The sequence below is a fragment of the Ylistrum balloti genome, unplaced genomic scaffold, assembly GCF_031769215.1.
Source record: "Ylistrum balloti isolate Yb309-2 unplaced genomic scaffold, AGI_CSIRO_Ybal_v1 Utg370726, whole genome shotgun sequence".
Taxonomy (NCBI): Eukaryota; Metazoa; Mollusca; class Bivalvia; order Pectinida; family Pectinidae; genus Ylistrum; species Ylistrum balloti.
In genome coordinates this window covers 100,677-123,932 of record NW_026782430.1, presented here as the reverse complement: position 1 = coordinate 123,932, position 23,256 = coordinate 100,677, and the positions used below count along the sequence as shown (strand labels likewise).

The following is a 23,256-nucleotide window of genomic DNA, read 5'->3' as shown; positions in this document are numbered from 1 at the left end:
AGTGTTGTCTAGGTGTGTTTAGTTGATCAGGACAGTGTAATTCAGTGTAGTGTGAGTGTTGTCTAGGTGTGTTTAGTTGATCAGGACAGTGTAATTCAGTGTAGTGTGAGTGTTGTCTAGGTGTGCTTAGTTGGTCAGGACAGGACAGTGTAATTCAGTGTAGTGTGAGTGTTGTCTAGGTGTGTTTAGTTGGCCAGGACAGTGTAATTCAGTGTAGTGTGAGTGTTGTCTATGTGTGTTTAGTTGGCCAGGACAGTGTAATTCATTGTAGTGTGAGTGTTATCTAGGTGTGTTTAGTTGATCAGGACAGTGTAATTCAGTGTAGTGTGAGTGTTGTCTAGGTGTGTTTAGTTGGTCAGGACAGTGTAATTCAGTGTAGTGTGAGTGTTGTCTTCCAGCATGTAATCTGTGTGACAGTGTAATTCAGCATTGTCAGTTTGACAGAGGGAGAATTTTGATCTGGGCATTACAACACTAAGAAGAACCTCTTTTGTTAAAATTGAAGGTAACTTGACCAGTGAGTGCTACTGTCAAAAATTATACTTCGTCATGTTTTTTCCATTAATCCATATATAATATTGAAAGATTTCTAATTTGTGTACGATGACAAACCTTTCACTGTCTGGAAAAAGGAATCGTATCTCAGATAATTATAGTTGTCCATAAAACCCTGAAAAATAAACGGTTTGTAGTTGGTATTTTTTTCAAATCAAATAGCACAAATCTTAAAATTAACATACAGATAGAGATTATAACATACAGTATTACTGGTAAGTCTACACAACTGCAATATAACAATGCTGATATTGCCAGGAATTCTAAATTGTTTTGGACTTTTTAAGATTTCACATACCTTCATGTCATTTCAAGGAAATAATATATTTATTTTATCAAACTTTTAAACATTTAAAGAATTTTTGTTAAAATTCTTGAAACATCCCTTTTCACAGTTCCCTTATGTAGTGTATTTACATTTTAAATTCAGTATTTGTTTCCTAGAATTATAAGTTTCTAACGTTTTGTAAAATTTCATACTATTTATACTAACACTGAAACATTTTTGTAGTATATACCTTTGTTCCCATTTCAAGTCCCTACTATGGCATTTAACAATTTCACACACTTTCAATCATAATTCCATCACCTTCAAGTTTAACTAATTATTGTATCTTGTATTTATACAAGGTACTCCAATGACACATGTCAATAATATTGTCCTGTAAGTAAGCCAGCCTCCCCACATTTATGTCAGAGAGGTGTGTTTCAAGGTCATTGTAGAGGTCTTGTAATAAGCCCAGCACCCTGATGTAAGTCAGAGAGGATGTGTTTGAAGGTCACTGTAGAGGTCATGTAATAAGCCCAGCTTTCTAATGTAAGTCAGAGAGGATGTTTTTGAAGGTCACTGTAGAGGTCTTGTAATAAGCCCAGCTTTCTAATGTAAGTCAGAGAGGATGTGTTTGAAGGTCACTGTAGAGGATATGTAATAAGTCCAGCACCCTAATGTAAGTCAGAGAGGATGTGTTTGAAGGTCACTGTAGAGGATATGTAATAAGTCCAGCACCCTAATGTAAGTCAGAGAGGATGTGTTTGAAGGTCACTGTTGAGGTCATGTAATAAGCCCAGCAACCTAATGTAAGTCAGAGAGGATATTTTTGCATGTCCCTGGGGTCCTGTTCTAAACTCAGCTCTTGACTAAGTGTTTGTCCTCTGGGAATATTACAAGTACTGTTTATTCCAAAAACACAAACCTCGTTAGTGGATTGAGCTATACACTCCTTTACATAGTAATCCAATTCAGCCATACCGGTAAGGGAACTTTTATACTGAAACAAGATATATATAAAGAAAAGATCCACATGGAAACTGTACACCATTAAATAACAAATTATATATAGAAAAAGATCAACATATATATATATATATGAGGACGATACCATTCTATAACCAAATATGAATCATACTGCACATGTATTTAGAAAAGGAACAGAATGAAATCCACAGAATCAACTTCGCTCATAATAAATTGTTTCAAACAGAAATTTTGCATCGATGATATTTTCTTTGATGTCACGTTACAATAAAGTATTAGTATAGATGTCAGTATTTTCCAAATCAAAAGAGCAAATCTTTAATCTAGAAAAAAATCAAATGGCTGTTTTCTTTAGAAAAGATAACACAAAAACTTTTTCATTTGTACAGCATATATTTAACAGAAAGTCAACATAATCATAAAACTGAAATGCATGAACTTGACACTGACTTACCAGAGCACTCAAAACATTTTCATTGGACGCCGATTCCTCCTCCATCAGTAACATGAGACAAACATCAGAGTGACTTTGGATATAAAGTGTCAATTCATGCAGACCATGTTCCTCTGGTAACCAATCAGAAGATAAACCATCATTACTTTCCACAGCTGATTGTGTGATCTGACTTTCAAATGATCCAGAATTATGCAAAGTTTCAATGGAAGTATCTGGTGTGTCTAAAGTCACATGACCAGGAACACTTTGCATGTCCCTGTTTTCCACTACACCTCCCTCGACACTAGATTCCTCTCCACCTGTCGTCTCATACATACCTCCCCTGAAAACCATTGTCTCTTTATTTTCCTCATTTTCTGGAGAAGACAAATAGCTCATAAAAGATTCATCTCCGCTGAAAACGGAAGTTCCAAAGACACTTTCTGTGCCCGTTTCTTCAGACTCGGACACAAACTCTGTGGACGGCTGCCTCACATTTCTGGGAGAGTTGTGTCCCTTTGAATGTGGCATAAGTGACACATCAGTCTGTTTCATAATCTCATTTTCATCATTTCCTGGTCCGTCACTGTTTTGTTTTGCTGATAAATTGTTCGTGAGGTGTTGGTCATTTTCCACATCACCAACTAATGAACTATCGTGATCTGTGACAATTTTTGGCAGTTTTTCGCTGTTGTTTCCAACAATTTTCTCGACAATTTCATCCTGACAATGGTGAACAATGATGTCAGCAGTCAATGTTCTAGAAATACTATTATCAGAAGTCTTTCCTTCAGCCTGAGAGTTTTTTGTCTCATTATCCTCTAAATCACTAATAGTTTCATCATCTTCTCCAGAAACTGTAACTATAATTCTCCGTCGAGTTGATTCTGAATAACTTTTTTCCCTGATAAAATCTTTCCTTTGTTCTGCTCGCTCAGTTTCTTTCCATTCTTCTAATGTTTTTGCCTCACTGGATTTCCCCGCTATTTCCAACCTATCTTTACATTCCATGTAAGTAGTGTCAGACAGCACAACAGAAGGAATTTCCGGAATAATTTCCATATTGGAATTTCTTCCGCTGTAGGTCCTATCATTTCTTGAGCTGGGCCTTCTTGTATTTGACTCATCTTTTGTAAAACGTCTAGGAGACTCAGATTTTCTGACAGTGCTGCCACCTGGTGCAGTTTTACTCCAGACAAACTTTGAGTTTTCACTGTGTCGGTAATGTCCCTGTGAATTCAGACTGTGCTGTGGTCTAATAGCGGAATACTCTACATCTGTTAGGTAAACCGTGGTTAGTCTAACACCTCCAGGGAGTGGAAAGTCTGTAGGAACATACAATCAACAGGTGGAGAGTTTAGAGGAACTCAGAAATATCTTCACCTTCAACAAGGAAATTTAATGTCTTTTTCTCATTAAATCATTTCTAACTGTCACAATTATTTTGTCTCTGTTTATCACAAGCTAAAAACTCTTATGTGATTATTACCATATTCGTATAAATTACCATATATATAATTATGATAAACTTTATTCATTGACAACAATTAGGAAACAAGTTTTTCCAAATCACTCTTGTTGCCCCAGATGGAAGCATGCGAGGGGTCTTATTGTGGTAGGAAATCTGATTACCCGGGGGAAAACCCGCGTGGTCAGGCATGTGACCCCATTCTTTTTCACCTCTTTTCCCAGGAATCGCATCCAGCACATCTAGGTGAAATGTGAATGCATTACAACTGCACCATCCCAAAGAAATGTGTCTTGTTGTAATGCAGTAAAGTGAAACATATTCTAACTTTTGTCCTATGGGGCAAAAACGACCGAAGAAGAATGAAGAAACAAGAGGCCCATGGGCCTTAAAGGTCATCTGACAAAAAGCAAGCCAAACTCTAACAACAGTGAGTCTGCCGTTAAAACAGTGGGCTTTATTCATTTGAATAAACTTGGTAGCCCTTCCTCCCAGCATCCTACAGGCCCAATATCAGCACTCTGAGCCTTTTGGTTACTGAGAAGAAGATTTTAAACATATTTAACACCTGTGACCTTGAAAGTGGGTCAAGGTCATTCATTTGAACAAATTTAGTAGCATGTCATCCCAGCATCCTACAGGTCCATTATCAGCACTCTTGGACTTTTGCTTATTGAGAAGAAGCCGTTTGTATATTTTAACATATTTGACCCCTGTGACTTTGAAAATGGGTCAAGGTCATTCATTTGAACAAATTTAGTAGCATGTCATCCCAGCATCCTACAGGTCCATTATCAGCACTCTTGGACTTTTGCTTATTGAGAAGAAGTCGTTTGTATATTCTAACATATTTGACCCCTGTGACTTTGAAAATGGGTCAAGGTCATTCATTTGAACAAATTTAGTAGCATGTCATCCCAGCATCCTACAGGTCCATTATCAGCACTCTTGGACTTTTGCTTATTGAGAGGAAGTTGTTTGTATATTTTAATATATTTGACCCCTATGACCTTGAAAGTGGGTCAAGGTCATTCATTTGAACAAACTTTGTAGCCCTTCATCCCAGCATCCTACAGACCCAATATCAGCATTCTGAGCCTTTTTGTTGTTGAGAAGAAGTTGTTTAAAAATTTCAACATATTTGATCCCTGTGACCTTGAAAGTGGATCAAGGTCATTCATTTGAACAAACTTGGTAGCCTTTCCTCCAAGCATCCTACAGGCCCAATATCAGCACTCTTGGACTTTTGCTTATTGAGAAGAAGTCGTTTGTATATTTTAACATATTTGACCCCTGTGACTTTGAAAATGGGTCAAGGTCATTCATTTGAACAAACTTGGTAGCCCTTCATCCCAGCATCCTACAGACCCAATATCAGCATTCTGAGCCTTTTAATTGTTGAGAAGAAGTTGTTTAAAAATTTCAACATATTTGATCCCTGTGACCTTGAAAGTGGATCAAGGTCATTCATTTGAACAAACTTGGTAGCCTTTCCTCCAAGCATCCTACAGGCCCAATATCAGCACTCTTGGACTTTTGCTTATTGAGAAGAAGTCGTTTGTATATTTTAACATATTTGACCCCTGTGACTTTGAAAATGGGTGAAGGTCATTCATTTGAACAGACTTGGTAGCCCTTCATCCCAGCATGCAACAGGCCCAATATCAGCACTCATGGACTTTTGCTTATTGAGAAGAAGTTGTTTGTATATTTTAACATATTTGACCCCTGTGACCTTGAAAGTGGGTCAAGGTCATTCATTGGAACAAGCTTTGTAGGGCTCCATGCCAGCATGCTATGGGCCAAGTATTAGCCCCCTAAGCCTTCTAGTATTTGAGAAGAAGTTTTTTGAATGAAAAGTTTACGGACGACGCACGGTGCAGGGCAGACAACGACGGACGAAGCATGATGGCTATAGGTCATCTGACCCAAAGGGTCCAGAAAAAAAACTCACAGTGAAACGCTTTACCCTTCACAGTATAACAGTACATGTTTAAGTATAACAAGAGATCCCAGAGGGATCTTGGCGCCCACCATTTGAGAATCTGTTTTCAGTTATTGAAGATTTGTTTATTTTTTTTTTTGTTTGTTACAGGTGTTGTAAATGTTCATTAACTGGTCTTCATTGAATGCACTCAATGATGGCACAAGATATTTTTATTAAGCACCTATTAGCAAATATCATTTGAAAAAGACCCCAAAGTATTATTAGATAGCAGTCAGTTACAGGTGGATAATGGACAATATGCTTGTGCTGTATTACTGTCGACATCCAAGATGGCGGCCTGTGGGCCACCTTGATTTCAAATCAGTCCAAAAAAGGTACAATGCACAACTAGTGACCAAGGGAAACCAATATCTATGAAATATCAGAAAGATCCATCCAGTACTTTCCAAGAAATAGCAGTAACAAACTTTTACTTCCAAAATCCAAGATGGCCACCTGTGGGCCTTCTTGAATTCGAATCAGTCCAAAACAGGTACAATGCACAACTAGGGACTAAGGGGAAACTGCATATGAAATTTGAGAAAGATCCATCCAGTACTTTCCAAGAAATAGCAGTAACAAACTTTTAAATCCAAAATTCGAATTAGTCCAAAAAAGGTACAATGCACAACTAGGGACAAAGGGGAAACTGCATATGAAATTTGAGGAAGATCCATCCAGTACTTTCCAAGAAATAGCAGTAACAAACTTTTACTTCAAAAATCCAAGATGGCTGCCTGTCGGCCATCTTGAATTCGAATTAGTCCAAAAAAGGTATAATGCACAACTAGGGACCAAGGGGAAACTGCATATGAAATTTAAGGAAGATCCATCCAGCACTTTCCAAGAAATAGCAGTAACAAACTTTTACTTCCAAAATCCAAGATGGCCACCTGTCGGCTATCTTGAATTCGAATCAGGCCAAAAAAGGTACAATGCACAACTCATGACCAAGGGGAAACTGCATATGAAATTTGAGAAAGATCCATCCAATACTTTTCCAGAAATAGCGGTAACAAACTTTTACTTCCAAAATCCAAGATGGCCACCTGTCGGCCATCTTGAATGCGAATCAGTTCAAAAAAGGTACAATGCACAACTAGGGACCAAAGGGAACCTGCATATGAAATTTGAGGAAGATCCATCCATTACTTTTCCAGAAATAGCGGTAACAAGAATTGTTTACGGACGGACGGACGGACCACGGACGCAGGGCGATTTGAATAACCCAACATCTATTAGATGGTGGGCTAAAAATATACCAAATCTATTGTATATTGGTAAAACAATACTAATAACAATACCAACAGCCTACATGATTATCTTTAAACCCATCAAATCTTCACAAGAAACAAGGCTTAAAACACACATCTCACACTTTCACCTGAAGCAGGGATCAAACCACATGTTTTAGATTTTCATTTGTAGCACAAATGGAACAACACATCTGAAACTTTCATCTGTACGAAAGTTTGAACAGCAAATCAGACCTTCAACAAGAGCAGGAATCAAACTACACATCTCAGATCTTACACTGGAGCAGGGATCAAACCAAACATCTCAGATCTTACACTGAAGCAAGGATCAAACCACACATCTCAGATCTTACACTGGAGCAGGGATCAAACCTCACATCTCAGATCTTACACTGGAGCAGGAATCAAACCACACATCTCAGATCTTACACTGGAGCAGGAATCAAACCACACATCTCAGATCTTACACTGGAGCAGGGATCAAACCACACATCTCAGATCTTACACTGGAGCAGGGATCAAACCACACATCTCAGATCTTACACTGGAGCAGGGATCAAACCACACATCTCAGATCTTACACTGAAGAAAGGATCAAACCACAAATCTCAGATCTTACACTGGAGCAGGGATCAAATCACACATCTCAGATCTTACACTAGAGCAGAGATCAAACCACACATCTCAGATCTTACACTAGAGCAGGGATCAAACCACACATCTCAGATCTTACACTGAAGCAAGGATCAAACCACACATCTCAGATCTTACACTGGAGCAGAGATCAAACCACACATCTCAGATCTTACACTAGAGCAGGAATCAAACCACACATCTCAGATCTTACACTAGAGCAGGGATCAAACCACACATCTCAGATCTTACACTAGAGCAGGGATCAAATCACACATCTCAGATCTTACACTGAAGCAAGGATCAAACCACGCATCTCAGATCTTACAATGGGGCAGAGATCAAATCACACATCTCAGATCTTACATTGGAGCAGAGATCAAACCACACATCTCAGATCTTACACTAGAGCAGGGATCAAACCACACATCTCAGATCTTACACTAGAGCAGGGATCAAATCACACATCTCAGATCTTACACTGGGGCAGAGATCAAACCACACATCTCAGATCTTACACTGAAGCAAGGATCAAACCACACATCTCAGATCTTACACTGAAGCAAGGATCAAACCACACATCTAAGATCTTAACTAAGAACAAAGATAACCTCACGTCTTCAACTTTCACCTCTAACAGTAATTGAGCCGCTCAACTGAAACACAAATTTCAAGCTTTCATCTGTGCAGGGACCAAAGCACACACCTCAAACTTCATATATAGTATGAAACCACTTTCACCTGAAGCATGAAATCACTTTCACCTGAGGTATGAAATCACATTCACCTGAAGCATGAAATCACTTTCACCTGAAGCATGAAATCACTTTCACCTCTAGCATGAAATCACTTTCACCTGAGGTATGAAATCACATTCACCTGAGGTATGAAATCACATTCACCTGAAGCATGAAATCACTTTCACCTGAGGCATGAAATCAATTTCAACTGAAGCATGAAATCACTTTCACCTGAGGTATGAAATCACTTTCACCTGAGGTATGAAATCACTTTCACCTATAGTATGAAATCACTTTCACCTGAAGCATGAAATCACTTTCACCTGAGGTATGAAATCACATTCACCTGAAGCATGAAATCACTTTCACCTGAAGCATGAAATCACTTTCACCTGAAGCATTAAATCACTTTCACCTATAGCATGAAATCACTTCCACCTGAAGCATTAAATCACTTTCACCTGAGGTATGAAATCACTTTCACCTATAGTATGAAATCACTTTCACCTGAAGCATGAAATCACTTTCACCTGAAGCATGAAATCACTTTCACCTATAGCATGAAATCACTTTCACCTGAAGCATAAAATCACTTTCACCTGAAGCATGAAATCACATTCACCTATAGCATGAAATCACTTTCACCTGAAGCATGAAATCACTTTCACCTGAAGCATGAAATCACTTTCACCTGAAGCATGAAATCACTTTCACCTGAAGCATGAAATCACATTCACCTACAGCATGAAATCACTTTCACCTGAAGCATGAAATCACTTTCACCTGAAGCATGAAATCACTTTCACCTGAGGTATGAAATCACTTTCACCTGAGGTATGAAATCACTTTCACCTATAGCATGAAATCACTTTCACCTGAAGCATGAAATCACTTTCACCTAAGGTATGAAATCACTTTCACCTGAAGCATGAAATCACTTTCACCTCTAGCATGAAATCACTTTCACCTGAGGTATGAAATCACATTCACCTATAGCATGAAATCACTTTCACCTGAAGCATGAAATCACTTTCACCTGAAGCATGAAATCACTTTCACCTGAAGCATTAAATCACTTTCACCTCTAGCATGAAATCACTTTCACCTGAAGCATGAAATCACTTTCACCTGAGGTATGAAATCACTTTCACCTGAGGTATGAAATCACTTTCACCTATAGCATGAAATCACTTTCACCTGAAGCATGAAATCACTTTCACCTGAAGCATGAAATCACTTTCACCTGAGGTATGAAATCACTTTCACCTGAAGCATGAAATCACTTTCACCTCTAGCATGAAATCACTTTCACCTGAGGTATGAAATCACATTCACCTGAAGCATGAAATCACTTTCACCTGAAGCATGAAATCACTTTCACCTGAAGCATTAAATCACTTTCACCTCTAGCATGAAATCACTTTCACCTGAAGCATGAAATCACTTTCACCTGAGGTATGAAATCACTTTCACCTATAGCATGAAATCACTTTCACCTGAAGCATGAAATCACTTTCACCTGAGGTATGAAATCACTTTTACCTATAGTATGAAATCACTTTCACCTGAGGTATGAAATCACTTTCACCTATAGCATGAAATCACTTTCACCTGAAGCATGTAATCACTTTCACCTGAAGCATGAAATCACTTTCGCCTCTAGCATGAAATCATTTTCATATGTAGCATGAAATCACTTTCATATGTAGCATGAAATCAAGTGGTAATTAAAATGTATGTTTTTCGGGATAACCACAAAATTTGGGCATTAAATAATTAATTATTACTGACCTCAATTAATTAATTAATTAGACAATGCTAAAATAATTTCCAGATCTAGTGATTTTAACTTAGAAATCAGAACTTTTCTAAAATCTGAAAATATGATGATATTTTATCCATGATACACTCACCTGTTTTTATTTCAGCACAGGGTAGCTGTAATAAAATGTTAAACTGTTACAAAAGGATACAAAACTATGACAGGAATATACATCCAGATCTATGTATTTATTAATCCTCCTAAATTGTACCTCTATGGTGAATTTTACTGTAAAAATTGTTTTTGTGGTAAAATGACCAAGTAAAGACTACAATAAAATCTTGATAGATAACAATATTAATACCTTTAACAAAACATCTCATAAAACTAATCTGGAGTGTATAATTAACATCATCAATCATATCACTAATGAAACCATACACAGTCCTCAAGAAAGATTAAACAAGATGCCTAGCGGCCTTATCAGTCACTACGCAATATAGAATACAAAGAGGATAGTTATCAAGTGTCATGAAACAGAAATTGTGACACTGAATATAGACAGTGTCAATACATGCATTCCATCAAAACTGTCATCTTATACTGATTATTCTTATAGTGTTATTTCCAGTGGGAAATGACCAATGTTTTGCTCAAAAATACTATTTTTCTATGAAAATTACAGTAAAGTTTAAAAAAAATATTCCTCCCAGGAAGAAATGTGAGACTCATTTTGATAATTAAAGCACCTTAAGATGCTTCCATTCATGAAGAGCATTTGATTATACCATACCTGGGTGTTGAGAAGATTTTTGAAATTTAAGTCAATTTGACCCATTTTGACCCCACCCATTAGCCCCTGGAGGTCAGTCAGGATCAAAATGGGCATACCATCAAGATGTCACCCTTCACTCATAATTCTAATTAAATTTGAAATATTTCCAATGGAAATTAAACAAATGATGCTCAAAATCTAGTTTTCCTATATAAAATATAATAAAACTTTACCCAATCCCCAAGGGCACATGTGAGACCCTGGGGCCATGAAATTCACAATTTTGGTAAAGCACCTTAAGATGCTTCCACTCATGAAGAGTATATGATTCTGCCATATCTGGAACTTAAAAAGAAGATCTTTGAAATCTGAGTCAATTTAACCTCTTTTGGCCTCAACCCTCAGGTCCCTGTGGGGTTGGCTCTGTATAATTCACAATTTTGGTTCATCTTAGACCAGGGAAGCTTTCTGCAAAATTTCATTGAAATTGGATCAAGGGTTTTTGAGAAGAAGTCGAAAGTGTTAAATTATTTACAGATGCACTCTGCACAATGCCGGATGAAGGTTATTAGAATAGGTCACCATGAGACTTTGTCTCAGGTGACCTAACAAGAGATTGCAGAGGGATCTTGGCATCCAACATTGTTTGATCTTTATTGCTCTTTGAAAGTTGGACATTTTCCCTTCTTTTCTCTTCTCTTAATCTTAATAAGAAATTTGAATATTCCTTTGCAGAAATAGCGATGATAATCTTTACCTGCCAGATCCAATATGGTCGCCTGGAAGCAATTTTGTTTTTTTGATCAGTCCAAAACTCAAACGAGTACAAGTAGCAATCAAAGGGAACATACATATGAAAGTTGAGAGAGATCAATTCAGTGCTTCTTAAGAAATAGGGATAACAATCTTTACTTGGAGAAAACAAAGCTGGCTGCCTGTCAGCCATTTTGTTTTCCTGACCAGTCCCAAACTCAAACAGGCACATCAGGATCAATGGAAACATACATATGAAATTTGAGAAAAATCTATGCCATATTTCTCAAGAAATAGCAATGACAAATTTTCTGTATCAAAATCCAAGATGACTGCCTGTCCAAAATCAAATGGGAGCAATCAGGGATCACTAAACTTGCAATTTCAGAAAGGTCTATGCATTAATTCTCTAGAAATAGTGATAACAATCTTTCACAGCAAAAATCCAAGATGGCTACCTATCAGCCATTTTGTTTTTCTGATTAGTCCTAAAAAGAGATGGGCACAACAAGGGACAAAAAGCAACCTTCATATGAAATTTGAGAAAGATCTAAAGAGTAGTTCTCAAGAAATAGCGATAACAACTGTGCAAAGTCAAAATCGAAGATGGCCGTCTGTCAGCCATTCTTATTTTTTGATCAGTCCAAAAATCAAACTGGTACAACTAAGGACCAAGGGGAATTCCAATTTGGGAAAGATCCATCCAATACCTCTCAAGATGATGGTGGGCTAAAAATGTAATGTGAAACACTGGTCATTGAAGTGCAGCACACACCTGTATACTCCATAAATACATACTGATGAACATTCTACATCGATATATGGGCACTGAAAAAATAAACAGGTGAATTCTGCGACGTCACTGAAGCATAACTTTAAATTCACATGTAGAGCTCCTTAAAAGCATAATCATAAAATAGAATAAAATAAAACTTATCCTTTGTATATGTACATGTATATCAGTGGAAGTATTTATAATCAGAAACAAATGTGCTAATGACACACTAGTATCAATCTGCTGCAGCCTGATGGTTATCACTTTCCATTGGTTTCAGCCAGTTATGCGCATAATAAAATAGATTTATGGTTAACAGTCTACAGTGTATTTTGTTTTAAGTTTGGTTTCCTAATTCTGTATAAATTCGAACTTTCACCTGTGCACTTGTGTAAACACAGGGATTAATGTTCGATCAAAAATAACAAAAGGGCTCATTAACACATATACGGCTGACTTAACACACTCAGTCATTTGGACTAAAGTCGGGTTCATTTTTACCTGCATCAAGGTGAATATATAACAACAAAATGTAAATCTTGTTTGAATTTAGAAGTAATGGACCAAAAATATCCTTGATACTCACAATTCAACAGTGTTCGAATTATCTGTGCTTGATTTACTAAGATAAAGAACAGAAAAAAATGGGTCCAAACAAAACATTTGACTTATCGGATGTATTTGATTTAAATGTGTTTGCCACGAGCCAGATTTACTGTATACCAAATGCCTGCCTGTAAATGTCACTGAAGTTGGATCCTAAATAGTGATTTTTTATTTCATTGTTATTTTACATGTCTCTAGAGGTCACTTTCTCCCGTGAGTGGTCTTTAAAGAAAGTTTTGACTGTCTAAGGAACTAACTACATACTTTATTAAAAAAAACATGCTGTTTAAACATCACAATTACTTCTTAAATATACATCACACCACATGCAATATAACATGAGATGTTTCTGAAATCTGTCTTTTGTGTTTTAAACAGAAGACATCTGGGTAAAAACATTTTGTGGACACTGAAATTGTTTTCTCATTTCAAATTTTATTCACTGCTTTTGAATTTGAAATTTGTTCTTAGCCAAGAAGTCAATTTCTAGTTAACACAACAAATATATCATATTATAGCGTATACTGCCATATTTTCCATTGAACTGCACCAGCTTACTTAGAACTTTATGTGAGGTAAATGGTATCACAGAATAATATGTTTGGATCTCAATGAGCTGACTCAAGTATTTTATGTAATGTATATATACCTCTGGACGGATAAGAATGAGCTTCCTTGTCAGCTCTGGGGACATCTGTGTACATAAAACTCTGTCAACAAAAACACAAATATCAGATTATAACCAGCAATATTGTGTACATAAAACTCTGTCAACAAAAACACAAATATCAGATTATAACCAGCAATATTGTGTACATAAAACTCTGTCAACAAAAACACAAATATCAGATTATAACCAGCAATATTGTGTACATAAAACTCTGTCAACAAAAACACAAATATCAGATTATAACCAGCAATATTGTGTACATAAAACTCTGCCAACAAAACCACAAATATCAGATTATAACCAGCAATATTGTGTACATAAAACTCTGTCAACAAAAACACAAATATCAGATTATAACCAGCAATATTGTGTACATAAAACTCTGTCAACAAAACCACAAATATCAGATTATAACCAGCAATATTGTGTACATAAAACTCTGTCAACAAAACCACAAATATCAGATTATAACCAGCAATATTGTGTACATAAAACTCTGTCAACAAAACCACAAATATCAGATTATAACCAGCAATATTGTGTACATAAAACTCTGTCAACAAAACCACAAATATCAGATTATAACCAGCAATATTGTGTACATAAAACTCTGTCAACAAAAACACAAATATCAGATTATAACCAGCAATATTGTGTACATAAAACTCTGTCAACAAAACCACAAATATCAGATTATAACCAGCAATATTGTGTTTTCAACATACAAGAGATTAGATCATGAATTTTGCTTAAAGTATAAGACCAAGTCTAGTCTTGTATTTGCGTAAGAACAAATGAGTTTTAAATATAATATCCCCATTCTAAAACAATTTGAGTCTAAAATTGATGTAATTATTGCAATATTAACTAAATTCCACAAAAACTAAGAACTGTGAAATGTTGTTCTCTCACATGTTCAAATCACAACTTTCAACCATTGATGGCAAAGAAGCTCCACTCACTTTCCGGTCAAGTTGATGATGAATTTGGGTGTATGATGTATGTCAAGGCATTTGAAAAATTTTGATTTTTAAAAATGGGTTCTGCTTGGATTATCTGTCTAGATTGTTCCTAATGTACCTACAATATAACCAAGTTGTCAGTCTGTTTCATTCAAATGGATAATGCAATTTAAGTAATCATTCTCTATATTTCTATAGAAATAAGGAAGGAGACAATACCATTTAAGATTTAGCTGTGATGACATTAACTGAAGTTGATCCCAAAATATTGTAACAATCATCATCTCTATCAACATTTTAAATTACATTTAAAATTTGACATTTGACCTTGTGAAATCTCAGTGACATTTGACCTTGTGAAACCTTAATGAATTATATCTGACCTCATGAAACCTAAGTGACATTTAACCCCATGAAACCACAATGACATTGAACCTTTTGAAACCTCAATGAATGACATTTGGCCTTGTGACCTGATTGCTGCTTGTGAGCTTTGCTGACTGTTCTCTGTCCATGGGATTCTTTGCTAACAATATACTCCAGACATTCTTGAAATTATATCTATATACATTTGTTGGCCCCTGACCCTTTAAATTCAGCAAGTAGGACATCTAAGGTGACTCATAATCTTGACCTTTGATTTTTCACCAAATGTAGTTTCCATTTTTTAGATGTGTTGATCTTTGACATACCTTTGTTTGTACAGTACAGCACCAAGTATGACACCAGGCCTTCGCTGGCTGGACTGAAGAATGTTAGAGGCCTGAAGAAACAGGTCACTATATACCTAAACAATAAAAACGATCATTATAATATGTACCATGACCATATGTATCTCACAAACCTGAAATAAACTTTTGAATCTGAAGTCCTTATTACATACTTATGATAATGTATTGGGTGTATAAAACAAAACTTAACAGACTACTGAAATAAAAATTTCTTGAAAATGCAATATTTTCCAAACAGTATTTGTCTTTTATAAATGAAAAGCTTCCTCAGGAAAACTTATTCAAATGAAAATATTTCCATGCTTTTAATTTTTCCTGAAAATTATTTTCTCTGTTGAAGAGGGATGTTTTTAAGTACCTGTACCAATATTTGAAATCATCTCTGAACATGAGACTCATGAGGAATCTTGGTACCCAGATGTCATGTGATCTTCATTTGTTCTTAATCAAATAGCAATAATAATCTTCAACTGTGAAAAGATGGCTGCCTGTCAGTATTTTTTCTGACAGTTCTGAAATCAAATTTGCACAAAATGGGACCAAAGTTCTGGAAATATCAAACTGATGTAGGTAAAATCCAAGATGGCTACCTATCACCATGTTGTTTTTGCATATCAGTCTGAAAATTGAATAAAAATTAATGACTAAGGAGTCCCTACATATGGAATTTGAGACATATTTATGCAGTTCTTCAAAATGAATTGTGATAACAAACTTTCATTGTCAAAATTCAAGATGGCTGCCATTTTATTTTTTCAAGCAGACTAAAAATTGAAAGAGCAAAATGAGATACCAAAAGACAAGTACATATGATATTTGAAAAAGATTGACCCAAAACTTCTTCAGAAAACACAATAACAAAAATATTACTGTCAAATCTAAGACAGCCATCTGTCAGCCATTTTTTTATCAGTCTGAAAGTAGGATAATGAACAACTAGGGATCATGGGGTCTCTAAATATGAAATTTGAGACAGATCTGTTCAAAACTTTCCAAGAAATAGTGGGAACAAAGTACTACTGACTAAATTCAAATGGCCACTTGTCAGCCAGGTTATTTTTCTGGTCAGTCTGAAAATGAAACAATGCATAACTAGGGAGCAAGGGGACTCTACATATGAAATTTTAAAAAGATCCATAAAGAAATAGCCTGAACAAGAATTGTTACCATCTTATATTGGCAACCAACAATTAATATTCTTATTGACTTACAATTCACCAATTAAACAAACAATATTTTTATGCTGAAATTTAGTTCAATACAATGTACAAATGGATGGTGTGTCCATCAGTTTAGATGAAATTTACCTCGACAGAAGGAAGCACCTGGAACACTCTCTCTATGTGGCTGACACTGAGACAACTGCTGGAGGGGAACAACATGTCCCATAAAGCCTTCATCTCTGCCAGAAATCCCAAATGATTATGGAATTGCTGTAAAAGTGAGTGTTACATCTGTTGTACAAACACTGACACCATTAAAAGTTCTCTCTAAATACAACAGGCCCAATGGGTGTGTGTCTCTCAACTGTTTTGCAGCTTAAAAGGTGTTGGTCACAATTTTTCTCAATTCCATAATTCAGTATGAAATAATACTTTAATGAAAATAGTCTGCAGTGTCATGTCTCTCTCGGTTGACTGATGACTGCGAAAGCCAATCAAGACATCTTTAGCTTAGTTTGGCAAGTATGTGTATTTTGAATACAGAACGAGATCATGGGATGCACAACGCCAAAGTAGTACTTCGGGAATAGTGTGAATATATTTACTTATTAAAACATGCCTCCACCCGTCGCACCAATATCTATTTATGTATATGTTCAAAATTGTTTTAAAAAGAAATCTATCATTGTATAAAGTGTATAATCTACATAATGATATCTATCGATGACAGCAGTTTTATTTTCCTATTTGTACACCCTGATCTCATGTAAAAATGTGACATTACTTACTTGGATTGACCAAGATTTACAATTACAAGACCAGAGATGAAGATGAAGCAGACAACTCTTACTCTTCTGGAACACCTGGTCTTATTCTCCTTGTACTTTTTCACGAGTCTCCATGTTAATCTTTAGTTAATTTCTTTTTTTTTATTGAAGTTGAGATTGGATAATGGTAATATTTACATGTTGGTATTTTTTTGTTGCTTTTATTTGAAAGGGAAGAAAGAACAGGACACAACTACATGCATTTATGTCAGAGGTCTCAAAAAACTACAGTCAACTGTTACTTACAATGAAAAGTTTTCATTGTGTGCTGTGATAAATGCCACAACTTATTGATGCATATCTTAAATATTTAGAGTACATTAATAAGTCCAGGTATTCTGCACACAGATATATACACCTCACAACTTTTACTTGTGTGTAGATAATGTATACTTACCTATGTATTTTTACATTTCATATGTGTAGTTAATGTATATCTAGCTATGTATTTTTACATTTTATTTGTGTGTAGATAATGTATACCTAGCTATGTATTTTTACATTTTATTTGTGTAGATAATGTATACCTACCTATGTAATTTTACATTTTATTTGTGTGTAGATAATGTATACCTAGCTATGTATTTTCACATTTTATATGTGTAGATAATGTATACCTAGCTATGTATTTTTACATTTTATTTGTGTAGATAAAATGTACCTAGCTATGTATTTTTACATTTTATTTGTGTGTAGATAATGTATACCTAGCTATGTATTTTTACATTTTATTTGTGTGTAGATAATGTATACCTAGCTATGCATTTTTACATTTTATTTGTGTAGATAATGTATACCTAGCTATGTATTTTTACATTGTACTTGTGTAGATAATGTATACCTAGCTATGTATTTTAACATTTTACTTGTGTGTAGATAATGTATACCTATATGTATTTTTACATTGTACCTACCTAGCTATGTATTTTTACATTGTATTTGTGTGTAGGTAATGTATACCTAACTATGTATTTTTACATTGTACTTGTGTAGATAATGTATACCTAGCTATGTATTTTTACATTTTATTTGTGTGTAGATAATGTATACCTAGCTATGTATTTTTACATTGTACTTGTGTGTAGATAATGTATACCTAGCTATGTATTTTTACATTTTACTTGTGTAGATAATGTATACCTAGCTATGTATTTTTACATTTTATTTGTGTAGATAATGTATACCTAGCTATGTATTTTTACATTTTACTTGTGTGTAGATAATGTATACCTAGCTATGTATTTTTACATTTTATTTGTGTAGATAATGTATACCTACCTATGTATTTTTACATAGTACTTGTGTAGATAATGTATACCTAGCTATGTATTTTTACATTTTATTTGTGTAGATAATGTATACCTAGCTATGTATTTTTACATTTTATTTGTGTGTAGATAATGTATACCTAGCTATGTATGTGTGTAGATAATGTATACCTACATTTTACATTTGTGTGTAGATAATGTATACCTAGCTATGTATTTTTACATTTTACTTGTGTAGATAATGTATACCTAGCTATGTATTTTTACATTTTATTTGTGTAGATAATGTATACCTAGCTATGTATTTTTACATTGTACTTGTGTGTAGATAATGCATACCTAGCTATGTATTTTTACATTGTATTTGTGTGTAGATAATGTATACCTAACTATGTATTTTTACATTTTATTTGTGTGTAGATAATGTATACCTAGCTATGTATTTTTACATTGTACTTGTGTAGATAATGTATACCTAGCTATGTATTTTTACATTGTACTTGTGTGTAGATAATGCATACCTAGCTATGCATTTTTACATTTTATTTGTGTAGATAATGTATACCTAGCTATGTATTTTTACATTGTACTTGTGTAGATAATGTATACCTAGCTAGCTATGTATTTTTACATTTTACTTGTGTAGATTTTTACATTTTATGTAGATAATGTATACCTTGTGTGTAGTGTAGATAATGTATACCTAGCTATGTATTTTTACATTGTACTTGTGTAGATAATGTATACCTAGCTATGTATTTTTACATTGTATACTTGTGTGTAGATAATGTATACCTAGCTATGTATTTTTACATTACTTGTGTAGATAATGTATACCTACATTATTTTTACATTTGTGTGATAATGTATACCTAGCTATGTATTTTTACATTTTATTTGTGTGTAGATAATGTATACCTAGCTATGTATTTTTACATTTTATTTGTGTGTAGATAATGTATACCTAGCTATGTATTTTTACATTTTATTTGTGTGTAGATAATGTATACCTAGCTATGTATTTTTACATTTTATTTGTGTGTAGATAATGTTATTTGTGTGTAGATAATGTATACCTAGCTATGTATTTTTACATTGTACTTGTGTAGATAATGTATACCTAGCTATGTATTTTTACATTTTATTTGTGTGTAGATAATGTATACCTAGCTATGTATTTTTACATTTTATTTGTGTGTAGATAATGTATACCTAGCTATGTATTTTTACATTGTACTTGTGTGTAGATAATGTATACCTAGCTATGTATTTTTACATTTTATTTGTGTGTAGATAATGTATACCTAGCTATGTATTTTTACATTTTATTTGTGTGTAGATAATGTATACCTAGCTATGTATTTTTGCATTTTATTTGTGTGTAGATAATGTATACCTAGCTATGTATTTTTGCTTTGTACTTGTGTGTAGATCAGTTTTATTTGGGTGTAATTACTTTTCCCTGTCATTCACATGAGTTTGACTGTAATGTGTTGTAGTGATTTACCTGTCTGATGTTGTCGATGTCCCCATAGACAAAGACAAAACCTGCGTAGAGATGACCAAGTTGTCTTTTCAGCAATTCGTTACTGTCTGTGGGGTGACCTTCTAAAGCCTGAAGTTCAGCAAATCATACAATATCTTTAACTTACTGAAATATATTATGATTTCATTTTTTTATATGTCATTTCATAATATGCAAAAGGATGTCTTATCCATGTTGACAGTACTCCATTTAAATTTGATAATTAATAAATAGGCTTTGCTGCTATTTACTTATCAGTAATTCAAACATAGAGTTCAGTAAACATTGGCCATAACTCTATATAAAGTAACTTTGGGATCCTTTTTTTCGTATGGAAGACAGAGAAATCTGATGCACAGCACTTGATGCCAGATTTACCTTTACATGATATTGGTGCCAAACGATATCACAACTAAAACAGCATCCAAATGTCTTTCAAATGTTTAACCAAAAAGGGAAGTAATCTAACCATAAAACCTATACAATGGTCTAGGATGGGAACTTGTGTTTAGCCTCAGTGTATAATATACACTGAAAAATAAATGTATTTAGAGGGACACAACACTGTTCTAATCTGGCAATTCTAAATGATAGATTATGCACTGTGATATGTCCTGTTAAAGGGCCACAACAGGCAGGTTTCAAGGATTTGAGACTCAACTTCAGACATTAAATAAAACAATATTCACACGATTGTTTTACTTACAAATGTGTAGTTTCTCACGCGCTTGAGACAATATTTCTCCTGATGTAGTTTGAAAATTGACGGTGCAGACCTACTGATAGCTGAACGTAGGAATTCAGCCACACCCATCAGCTGACCACATACAGAACACTGGTCATCTATAGGAATCTATAACAATCACAAGTCTGAATTCGCATTCAAAACACTTCTATGAAAATATCAGATATAATTATCTCTTCTGTAAAATTGTATCAATTTTGATTTATTTTGGCCTTTTCCTGAAGTAATACAAATATATATAGATATCTTACTGTCAAGGGAAACAACAGTATACCAGCAAACAGGGGAGCCTACTCTGCCACCAAAGATAATGCTTAAACATTGACAGGGAATAGTTCTGGATGGTTCCTTGTGGCAGTGATAATGATAAATTATTAGGGTGATATTTGACTAAGTAGAGATAGGAATGCATTTACTTGGATTGGATTCAAACCCAGTGCCTATGAGGTACTCGTTGCTTAACCAATCAAGCTAAAGAGACACAGAAAATTGCAATACCTAAAAAAATATGTTTGGTCTCCATTAGTCTAGTCAAATAAATATATCAAATAAATGAAAGATGAAAGTTTCAACATCCTCAATTTATACACTACATTCCAGTTAAGTTGTCAAAGAAATAAATTTTAGTTGTGAACATGTTCCACTGTGATTTTATGTACATACATACAAACATAGTTTTAAGATGTATAACATTCCACAGAAACTACACTTACATATGGAGGATAAAAGTAGAGGATAGCATCCTTCATGTCATCTTCCTCTCGCTTCAAGACATCATGGTCATAGATAAAGAACACACCTACCTCACCAGTAGTTCTGACAATGATAACAGTAGTGTGATTAGTCAGTGATGATCAAGTTATAATATGTACCACGTCACATGTCATAATCTTCCTTCTTATAATTACAGTGAATTGTTGACTCCCATACAAATCAAAACATATAGAAAGAGTTCAGAGGAGAGCAGCAAAACCTATCCCATGGTTGAGCCATCTGACATATGAGCAATGTTTAAGGCAATTAAAACTAATCACATTAAAATATCACCAGGGAGAAATGATTGAAGTTTTCAAAAATGGAAGTTACGACACTTAAGCTGAGACTTCTTCAAAATGAAGAATGGCAATGTGATAAGACTGCTAGAGAGAGGGAACTCTAGGAATAAGTATATGCCAAGCCCGAGACTAAATGCCAGGAAATACAGTTTCACTGAGAGAGTTTCCAAACTTGGAATGGAACAGCTGACCTGACAAGGTGGTATGTATAAAGAACACCAATACTTTCAACACAGTCTAGATAATTTCTGGAAGAATCAGAAAGTTCATTTTAAACTATAAAGTAAAGTTCGTCAGGAATGAGAGATATTTTATACAATGATAGAATGAAAAAATTTAACCTTCCATCTTTGAAATATAGACATGATCGTGGTGATATGATTGAGGTTTTTAAGATTGTGAGAGGATTTCATGACAATCAGGCATCAGCAAATTTGATCATCAGAAATCATAAGAAAAGGACAAGGGGACACACATACAGCTTGGAGAAAGCAAGATCAAGATTGGACATCAGAAACTTCTCTCAAAAGGTTGTAAATGAATGGAACTCGCTACCAGGGGATATTGTACAGGCACCAACACTCAACACCTTTGAGAACAGGTTGGATAAACACTGGAGAGACAGGGTTCATAATATCAGTATAAATAAATCCTACGGCGTACCGACCAGAAGCGACCAATATAAACTAACAATTAAGACGAATGATTTTGATATGAACATAGAGGCCTAAATGGCTGTGTTCAGTAACGACTAAGTAAGACTAAGTAAGACTAAGGAAGACTAAGTAAGTACGTAAACCATAGGCCGCCATAACTATAACAAAAGAAGAGTCAAATGCCGTTGGCTATGAGAGAATCTCTGGCATCTGTGTCGGATAACCGCCACGTATAAGTAAGTTTAAATATCATAATTATTATCAGTAATATTTTGTACCGACTTTGAAATAAGTGACAGACTAAACAACGTCTAACTAAATAAGATTATGGATATATCAAAATGTCAGCACCTAAATCCGTGAATTCACTAATTATATCGGTGTTGTACCGTGTTACCTGAGTCTGTGGCTGGCCATAACATCTATAGCAGGTCTTCCACAACATACAACTCTTGTCACACTTGCGAACGTCTGCTAAACCGGTTTTTGTTAGCACGTACTACGATCTCATACATTTTCACTGTTAGTAGCCATTTTTTATGTCACATGATTCAGGGTCACGTGATCTGGGCTATGATATGAGCGGCGGTAAATACGTATGCAATCGTTCGTCCGCTGAAAGCACGAAAGGTGTGATTTAGCAGACATAAAAA

At 34.9% G+C, this 23,256-nt stretch overlaps 1 protein-coding gene across 1 annotated transcript; it reads right to left on the bottom strand.

The window, feature by feature from the left end:
* Positions 1–612: 612 nt before the first annotated feature.
* LOC132557796 (uncharacterized) lies at positions 613–23,087 on the bottom strand (the record flags this gene model as incomplete). Its single annotated transcript, XM_060222325.1, has 11 exons — positions 23,001–23,087; positions 21,606–21,708; positions 20,854–21,000; positions 20,130–20,237; positions 16,672–16,797; positions 15,326–15,420; positions 13,651–13,711; positions 10,244–10,268; positions 2,265–3,571; positions 1,749–1,823; positions 613–670 (listed from the first exon to the last, which is right to left on the bottom strand). Coding segments are annotated over exons 1-11 (2,125 nt in total), but the record flags the coding sequence as incomplete, so codon positions are not given.
* Positions 23,088–23,256: the final 169 nt, after the last annotated feature.